At 62.9% G+C, this 9,598-nt stretch overlaps 1 protein-coding gene across 1 annotated transcript; it reads right to left on the bottom strand.

Annotated features, from left to right (window-relative positions):
* Positions 1–977: 977 nt before the first annotated feature.
* On the bottom strand, positions 978–9,024 carry LOC309604112 (scavenger receptor cysteine-rich domain-containing protein SCART1-like; the record flags this gene model as incomplete). Its single annotated transcript, XM_082339023.1, has 5 exons — positions 978–988; positions 6,696–7,010; positions 7,365–7,679; positions 7,766–8,086; positions 8,719–9,024. Coding segments are annotated over 5 exons (1,268 nt in total), but the record flags the coding sequence as incomplete, so codon positions are not given.
* Between the last annotated feature and the right edge of the window lie 574 nt (positions 9,025–9,598).

A 9,598-nucleotide genomic window follows, 5' to 3' on the forward strand; every position in this document is an offset into this window, starting at 1 on the left:
TGGCCTCCACCAAACGTGGAGCCCACGGGGCCTTGGAGGCAGGGAGGGGCCAGGTCCCCTCTGCCGGAGGCTGGGCACAGCTTTTCCCTGGGAACCTCCCTGAGGAGCCTCCTCCTGTGTGTCAGCCTGGGGCCTGGCACCGCTGCCACAGGGACAAGGGCTGGGGGGGCAAGGCAGGGCTGAAGTAGCTCAGCTGGGAGAGCGTTAGACTGAAGATCTAAAGGTCCCTGCTTCAACCCCGGGCTTCAGCAATCATTTTCTCCCTTACATTTTTCCAGATATTGCCTTCCTTCTTCCAGCCTGCCCCAGCCCTGCTTGCTCCTTCACCTCTTGCCAGAGCACCATCGCGGCTCTGTAGCTGTCGATCTGTGGCTTAGAAGGAGCCTTCCTCCAGCACCAACATCCCCAGCCCCTCCCTGGGCAGGATTCTCCCTTCAGTGCTCCTCTGGGGTGGTCTCCAGCTGTCCCTCCTTCCCTGCTCCACAGGGATCGAGATCTCTCCTCTGCGGGGTCTCTGCAAAGACCCTGTCTCTCTCCTCTTTGTCATTCTCAGTGGTGCACAGACTGGTCCCATCCTCACACACCTCCTTCACCTGGACCCCATTTCCCAGACCAGAGGCCACCATCCCTGCAGTCCCAGGGAGATGCACTCCCTGGAGCTGAGTCCTGAATGGCAGCATCCTCCCTCCAGAGCTCTGTCGCAGTAAGACCTCTGATGTGCCCAGGACAGCTGACAAAGCCGTGCTGAGGATCATTCAGCTGGTGGTCTCCAGCTGTCCAGCAGCTCCACAGGAGTTTGGCTTTTAAAGTAACTGAGCGCCAGTGAGAGGGCAGGGGGAGGGAGAGACTGTCTGTCCAAGCAAGGTTACTGTCTGTCCAAGCAAGGTTACTGTCTGGCCAGCTTTGAGCATGAGCTTGAAATTGCTTGGCTGCAGGGGCAGTGCCTGCAGGACTCTCACTGCATCCAAAGAGTCCTTCTAGGTTGTTCCTGAGCAAGAACAGGAGAGTCACTGTTAAGGATGGGCCCTGGGGCCATGTGTGCAAAGCAGACTGGATGAACAGCCCATCCCCTTACCTCCACCACTCAACCACTTCAGAAGTTCACAGTGACTGCAGTCTGGGTTTGATTCCCCCAAACCCTCTCTGCCAGGCAGGGGCTCACTGGGGAACAAATCTATGGCACTGGGTGACACAACTGCCCCAGCTGTAGCACCAGGAGGACACCATCCCTGCGTGTGGCCAAACCGTTGGCCTTTCAGTTAAGAGCTGACCATGCTCACCCACCCTGCCACAGAGACCCTTAGCCCCAGGGAGACGGAAGCTTGCCCTTCCCCCCACCTCCAGGGATGCTGGGGGGCAGAGGGGTGCAGGGGGAGGCCCAGTGCCTGGATGAGGGGCTGTGAGGTTTCTGCTCCTCTGTCCCCTCCACCGCATGCCCTGGGCTGCCATCAGAGCCTGGGGGCACCTCAGCCCAGGGAGGGCATTTCCCTCAGCCTGTTGCTCTGCTCCTGCTCTGGAGTTGGGGACAGATGTGACACAGAGGGCTGTAGCCGTAGGGGGCAGAGGAGGCTCAAGGGAAGGGCTTTGCTCCTCTCCATCAAAACACCCCAGGGTGGGCCAGAGCATGGGAGCAGCGCCTGCAGCAAGAGCCTGCTTCTGCCCCATTGCCCTGCAGAGACGTGGAGGGGCAGTGCTCTGTCGCACAGCCCTGTGCCAGGATCAGTCCGCAGCACAGAGGCAGTCCGGACTTCCCCCATCTCAGGAGGGTTCAAATGCTGTTTTCTGCACACCTGAGCAGAGAGAGCCCGTTTCATGGCATTTTGGGGCCTGAACAATCTGGCCCTGCAGGCTGGGTCTGTGCTCTGGAGCAATGCAGGATCATCCCTGTGCCCCAGATCTGGGCTTGCTCCTGCAGCTCCCGAGGACCTCCCCGAGGCCGTGACAGTGAGACCCCAACCCTCTGCACTGCTGCCCCATGCTGGGCAGAGAACGGCTGTGGGAAGTCCACGGGATAGCAGCGTTTCCAGGGCGAGACCCCCAAGGGGATGGGTGACACACATGGACACTGCAAACACAGCCCCCATCCCATGGGAAACCCCCAGCAGGTCAGGCTCCAGCCCTGCATCTCCACAGGGAGAGATGGGCCCAGGGCTGGGGATGGAGGGGCTGGCTTGGGACCGGGGGCTGCCAGCAGGAAAGCTCTGGGGACCAGGGCAGAGGGGTGTGTGAGCCTGGGCTCCCCCTGGGACCCGCAGGGTCACCCCAGAGGTGGAGGAGCTCCCAGCAGGGAATGGGGCAACACTGCTGTGGGAGGGGAAAGAGCAACTGGGGAACCCTGAGGTGAAGACATGGGCACTCCTGGGACCTTGGAGAGAGACATTTTGGCTGGAAACTGTGGCGGGCAGGATGGAAATGGCTCTGTCAGCAGGAATATTCCACAGGGACCAGGGGGTCTCGCAGCCCCACAATCTGACCCCGAGACTGCTGTCCCTGAGACGTGCCCCTTCCCCACCACCATGTCTTTGTGCTCCGCTCCTCCCAATCAGCCTCAGGGAGACACCCCGACATCGGGCCAGGCAAGCACCAGCTCTGGCTCAAACCCCTAAAGGCTTTTAATATGAACAAATATGGAGGCACGATGCAAAAACAGGGGAATACAAAGAGAGGAAATGCCCAGCTGTTTCTGCTGCCCGTGGGAAAAGGGAGACGGTTCCCTGGTGCTCACGGCTCTCCCAGCTGCACAGACCTCTCCTCCCTCCTGGCTGCACCCAGCTGCATGGCAGGGACGGGCTCTCCTGGCGCGGGGCTCAGGGACTGTTGTGCACTGAGCTCCGGTGTCACAGCCTGTGTGTCCTCAGGGGGATGTGCCAGAGACACCTCTTCAGCATCGTCATAGCCTGTGCTCTCTGGGGACAGGGACCAGGCATCTCTCTCGGCTCCAGGGGCCCCAGCGCATCTCTGGGAGCACAGCTTTGCCCCTGCAAGCACCAAGGCAGCCATTGCACATTCGCCCCATGGGGTGCCCCTCCTGCTCTGTACATCACCTTCCTCCCTTCTCCTCTCCAGTCCGGAGATGTTCAGCTCCCTCTCCCTACCCTGGGCCCTCAAGGAAAAGTCCTGGGGCACAATCCCCCACCCAGGACGTTGGGCTCTCAGTACAGGAAGGATTCATCTGGCACCAGGGATGGCAGCCCAGGAACCAGCAGCGCTCTCTTTCCCTCTCACCTCCAGGTGCATCCCTGGGTCCTGCTGCCTCCTCTCGTGCCCTGGCCATTTCCCAGCCTCCCTGCCCAGGGGCACGATCCTCCCCAGGCTCAGAAACCTCCCTGGCATCATCATAGCCATCTGCTGGGTCACCTCCAGGCAGGACAGGGGCGTCTGAAAGGAGAGGGGAGCTGGTGACAGGGAGAAGATGCATTTGCAGAGCAGAGGATGGGAGGATGTGCAGGGACGTGGGGCTCAGACACCGGTGTTGGCAGCACCACAGGAGACACCCCTCCATGTCCTCCCCAGCTCCAACGGTGACACTGCTGTTCTTCACATGTCTGCAGGGAGGAGAGATCCACTCCTTCCCGCACCCTATTACCTGCTGCTGATTCCGGACCATCCTCCTCCTTGCTGTCCCCGGGGTAGGGCTGCAGCTTGGTCAGGGACCCCTCTGAAGAGGAGCCTGGAGAGAGGCGCAGCGGCTGTTAGGGCAGTGCGCTCTGCTGACCAGGCTTGTGGTCAGTGCTGCTGGGGACGAGGGACCCCCAGAGGCAGGGCTGAGTGGGGAGAAGGGCTCAGGACTCACCCTGCTCCCCTGGGACAAACCCTGTCTCAAAGGGGCTCCCAGAGCTGCCCCGGGACAGCCCCTTCCCTCCCCCCTCAGGTGTCCCATAGGGGTGCAGGGACAGGCAGAGAGGGGCTGTCCCCAGCTGGGAGGGGAAGAACTGGTGGGGAGGAAGCTCCTCTCTTGGGCCCAGGACCTGGCTGCTCTCCCCACAGCCCCCACAGCCCCAGCACTGCAGGGACCATGGGCCAGGGGACTGCAGGGGGTCAGCCATGGGTGGGGGGTGAGTGGGAAGAGCCTGGCAGATGTGTCCCCCGGGAGGAACCCACACCCACCTGAGCCTCTGAACCTCGCCTGCTTCTCCCACGCCGGGCTGTAACCGATCTCCTCATACACGGCCTCAGGGAAGGGCTCCCAAGCTCTCCCAGAGCCTGTGGACAGCAGCAGGGCTGGCCTAGGGACAGGCAGAGACAGGACAGGATCCTGCTCTGCTCCCCCAGCTTTGGTCCTCTGGGCCAGGAAAAAGGCTATCGCCAGAGCACAGCCCTGCTGTGCTGTCTGGTCACTGCTACCACGTCCTCAGTGAGGGCAATGTCCCCATGGACATGGCCTGGGGCAGTGATACCCTCGCACCATCCCCTCAGAAACAGCCCCTGTGCCCCTCTGGCCCCTGGGTCAGGTCCCTCATGCTGAGCTTGGAGCAGCTCCCACCTTTCCTCTCCCCTTTCTGCCCCATGGATCCATAGCATGGCCCCTTCCCTGCATCGGGGAGCTCAGAGTTAAACAGAAGAACATCCTCAGGGTCTTAAACCTTGCTTCCCCGCGTTCCTCCTGGCATCTCCTCTGTCCCACAGCCCCCTCCAGAGCTGCCCAGAATGCTGCCAGTGTGACGCTGCTCCCATCTCCCCCAGCCCAGCTCTGCCATTTCTGTCCTCACCCCATCCCCCGTGTCTGGACTCTCTCTGCCCCTTGCTGCTGGTGGCCCATGGTCAGGCAGTCAAGGAGGCGATGCATGGGAATGAAGGCAGCACACACCCTTATCCCCCCAGCGCTGCCTGTGCCACTCACTCACACCTCACAGCACCCCTGGCCTTGCCAGGAGGCATCATTCCCCACGACCCACCTCCACGCCCAGCCCTGGCGCTTCGCACTTGCCCGGCCAGGAGGGCCAGGACAAGGCAGAGGAGGGCCCCCAGGATGATGCAGATGATGACGGGCAATGAGACTCTCCCGCTGGCAGTCGGACGGCCCCAGGTGGGATCTGCATGGCAGGAGCACAAAAAGGGCAGCACCAGGCCTGGGAGAGGTGGGGGACTGGGACACCCCAGTCCTGACCCCCATTACACCAGGGGTAGATGATCCCAGGAGTGAGTCATGAGGAAGATTCCACCCTGATGGATGACAGAATGACAGCAAAATGACAGCCCTCCCCAACACCCCTGCCCCACTGCTATCCCAGTGCCTCCTCCTGGGAGTTTCACATCCTGGCAAGGAGCCCCTTCCCTCCCGCCATGGGTCACAGCTGGCCCTGAGAAGACCCAGCACCAGCGGGGAGGACAGGTTACCTGGTCGGGGGGTTGGTGCTGCTGTCCTGGGTGCAGCTGCAGAAGAGGAGAAGGAGAGCTGGGCTGAGAGGGTGGGTGTGCAGGTACCAGGGAGCCTCCTCTCTCACACGCCGTGTGTGCGTGCATGTGTGCATGTATCCCTGACACATCCCACCCAAATTGCCCCTCCTGCAAAACTGGTCAGGGTGGCCAGGACAGGGCCCCGGGCCCTGCTCTGGCTATTGGGCAGGATGGCGCAGGGAGCCCAGGAGATGGCCCTGGGGGCTGCAGGGCCCTGCAGGCAGAAGCCAGAGGACATCCAGCCCCACAGAGGCTGCTGCCCACTTGGCACCAGGCTCCCATGCTCCACAAGGACGGCCTTGCTCTCAGGAGCTCTGCCAAGAGCTCCATCAAGGGTCCCAGCCCTGCCGCTCACCTGAGCAGCGCACGGCAGCATCCTCCTTGTGCCGGCAGGCACCGCTGTCCCCAGGCCGAGCCCAGCAGTCCTGCAGAGATGGCTCTGTCCCCCGGCACTCCACCTGCTCCAGCCAGATGGGGCCCGTCCCCTCCCCAAACGCAGCCTCGCCCAGGGCAGACACCACGGGGCCACAGCCCAGCTGCCTGCACACCACCTCGGCATCCTGCATGTCCCAGGAGTCGTCACACACCGTCCCCCAGGAGCCGCGGTGCCAGACCTCCACTCTGCCCGAGCACCCACTCTCGCCTCCCACGGCACGAATCTTCTCCCTGTCTGGAGAAGGCAGAGACCTCCCAGGGCACCGGGACAGCAGGCAGAGCCCTGCCAGGCCAGAGGGGCACGCAGAGGAGCAGCTACCTGTGCAGCTCGTGGAGTTTGGGCACACGGTCCCCAGGGCCGTGGGTGTTTCTGGCCGTCTCCCTGCAGAAGGAAATCCTGCGGTGAAGGGGCTGCTGAAAGGGGTCGTGCAGCAGAGCGTGGGGCTGAGCTCTGCTCACGCCGCCCCGTGCCGCCTCGCTCACAGCAGCAGCTGAACCCCAGTCATTCAGGGGACACGCACGGCAATGTGGGGGACCCTGACTGCTCAGCCCCAGAGGGACCCTGGTTCACAGAGCAGCAGGAGGGTGTCCATGGAGGGGACGCTCCTTGGAGCCCTGGCTGGGCTCTCCTGAGACCTCGCCTGCAGACACCTCTGCCTGCCCCGGGCACTGCTGGGAGCCTGGCTGGCAACTGCTGGGGAATGTGTGGGGCTCTGAGAGCTGAAGTCCCATTTGTACCACCACAAGCAGCAGGGTCTGGCATGTAACGTAACAGCCCCTGTGGGCCCTGTCTCTGCGCTTGACTGTGCCCAGCAGGGAGCAGGAGCTGGGGGGATGCTGGTGCCCGCGGAGCTCCAAATTACCATTGCAGGTGATATGGGTCTCGTCTCGCAGGTCATCACACGACTGTGGGTCCCAGGGAGCAGAAGGACACTGCCAGAAGGAGCTGTTTCTCTCCCCACACTCCACGCGATCCAGCCAGGTGAGGCCAGACACCCTACCATAGGGCAGGCGTGTTTCCAGGGTCCCTCCATCCCCACAGCCCAGCTCCTTGCATGCCAGCGACACCGTTCTGGGAGTCATTGAGTTGGAGCAAACGCTCCCCCATTTGCCATTGTAGAACACCTGCAGGCGCCCGGAGCAGCTGGTGCTGTTGTGCAGCCTCAGGGCCATGAAATCTGGGAGGAAAGAGCCCAGAGGGGAACAGGCTGGTCTGGGGCTATGGGAGCAGAGAAGCCTCTTCACCCCCCAGCCCTCAGCCAGGCAGAGGCACGGCCAGCAAGTCACCCTTTTGCCAGGGGCAGAGAGAAGTCCCTGACGGACAGACACCCATGCCCTCCGCGCTAACCCTTGGGGACAGCTCAGCTTACAAGGGGCCCCCAGTGGGACCGAGGGGGTTTGTGCATGGGTGTCCCCAGGACAGGCTCAGGCAGGGGCTCAGAGGCAGCCAGGGACAGCCTCGGATGTTGCCGGCTCTCCCCTTGTCCTGTCTCCCCGGGCACTGGGCTCCCACCACAGCTCCCAGCACAGACCTGAGCAGACGACTCCTGCGTCCTCTTTGTGCCCGCAGTCGTGCTGCCCCCAGGACCCTGCCGGGCAGTCCCAGAGAGCAGCTTCGGCCCCAGAGCAGTTCACGCTGTCCAGCCATATCTGACCAGAGCCTTCCCCGAACTGAGCGGAGCCAACCGCCTGCACCGCCCCTCCGCAGCCCAGCTGGTGGCAAACGACGGCAGCATCAGACAGGTCCCATTGGTCATCGCAGACAGTCCCCCAGCTGCCCTGGTGGTAGATCTCCACTCTCCCAGCGCAGCGCCCGGGCCCGTTCACCAGCCGGACCTGCCGGCTCCCTGCAGCAGGAAGAAACCCCAGCTGCCATCAGGGGCCGGCTGCCCACCCAGCCCAGAGCCTGGGGGGCCTGTGCAGTGCCACTCACCCCGGCAAACGACCCCCACGTCCTCTGCAATCCCTGCTGCCAGTGCGCTCACGGGCAGGGAGGTGTTGCAGAGGGTCAGGTTGGCCTCGTGCCCTGCGCACCGGACCCCTCGCAGTCCCACGGGACCCGTCCCTCTCTGAGGCTTTGGGGGGTTGTAGGCTCTCTCTGCCTCTCCACACCGCAGCTGCCGGCACACCACGCTGGCCTCCTGCATGTCCCACTGCTCATCCAGGACTCGGCCCCACGTCCCATGCTGGAAGATCTCCACTCGCCCGTCGCACCGGCTCCCTCCACCCACCAGCCGCAGGGCTGTGGAGCTGCCTGGGCCTGGGGAGAGCAGCCATGCCCCAGCCCTCAGCAGCACCAGACAGCCCACAAACCTGCAGCACCTCTCCAGGCTCTCCAACCCTCACAACCCCCTGCAGCTCACCCGCCTGCCCCCAGCCCTCTGCGGTCAGCTTCAGGAGCAGCTTTCCACAGGCTTGCTTCCCCAGTCCCTGAGCCTTCCTGAGCAAGACCCTCTCTTTGCTCTTGGTGGGGCAGAGCCACCCAACACGGCCCTGCTGAGGCAGATGGGGCAGCTCCTGCAGGAGGGAGCAGCAGCCGGCGGTGGCCTGGGGACAGGCAGCCCCAGGACAAGCCTTGCCCCACCTCAGCGCTGCCATTGGCACTGCTGAGCCATGGAGCAGAGCACACACAACCCTGCCTCTCTGCATCCCTGGGGATCTGGGCCTGGGAGCCTGTGTCCCTGGCAGGGAGCAGAGCAAGGGGGCCCTTTCCGATCAAACAGAAGTTTGGGCCTGATCCCCTGTGTGGGGCAGAGATTCCTGGTGAAGCTAGGGTTTCTTTCGTCAGAAATTCACCCTGCTGCTACCATGAGGTCCTCTGCTTTGGGTGGCCATGTCACACCCAAGGGGCAAATGGAGTTAACACAGCATTGTCCCAGCACTCACCTGAGCAAATCACAGCAGCATCGTTCTCATGGGAGCACGGTGAGGCCCCCAGGGCGGTCACTGGGCACTGTCCCAGGTGGGCTTCAGTTCCATCACAGTGGAATGAATCTCTCCAGACAGGTCCCGTGCCTCTCCCAAAATGCCCTCCTCTGGGAATGGACTCAGCAAACCCGCAGTCGAGGTGACGACAGAGAACGTGGGCGTCCGAGAGATCCCAGCGGGAGGCACAGAGGGTGCCCCAGGTCCCCAGCACATAGACCTCCACCCTCCCCTCACACGCCGTGCTGCCGTTCACCAGCCTGAACCCTGTGTCATCAGGAACAGAGAAGGATGAGACAGGGCAGACTTGTGCTCTCACTTCCTCAGGAGCTGGAGGAGCAGCCAAATGGAGGAGAGCCTGCCTTTCTCCTCCTTCTGCCTGATTTTAGGGCTGCAGACAACCACATCACCCTTTCTGTCCTCACACCCAGCACAGCATGGCACTGTCCCGGCCCTGCTCCCCTTGGCCCCAGCACACCCCCAGATATGGAACACCCCACCCTCAGTCCTTACGGGTACAGGTGACACCAGCGGCGTTCCTGTGGGTGCAGGGCTGGTCTCTGCGGGATCCCCTGGGGCAGAACATGAGGAAGGATTCATTCCCCACACACTGCAGCTCTCTGTCCCACATGGCACCAACACCTTCTCCAAAGTGAGCTGCCCTGGGCACAGGCAGGGCTGCGCCACACTGCAACTCCCCGCAGACCACGTCGGCAGCTTTGGGACCAAAGTCTGAGTCACAGACAGTTTTCCACTGGTCCTCATCGTGGATCTCCACGCGTCCTGAGCAGGGGCTCTCCCCTCCGACCAGCTGGACAAATCCTGGAGCAATCAAAGTCCC

This window comes from Platalea leucorodia, assembly GCF_965183815.1.
Source record: "Platalea leucorodia genome assembly, contig: HAP1_HAP1_SCAFFOLD_354, whole genome shotgun sequence".
Classification (NCBI taxonomy): domain Eukaryota; kingdom Metazoa; phylum Chordata; class Aves; order Pelecaniformes; family Threskiornithidae; genus Platalea; species Platalea leucorodia.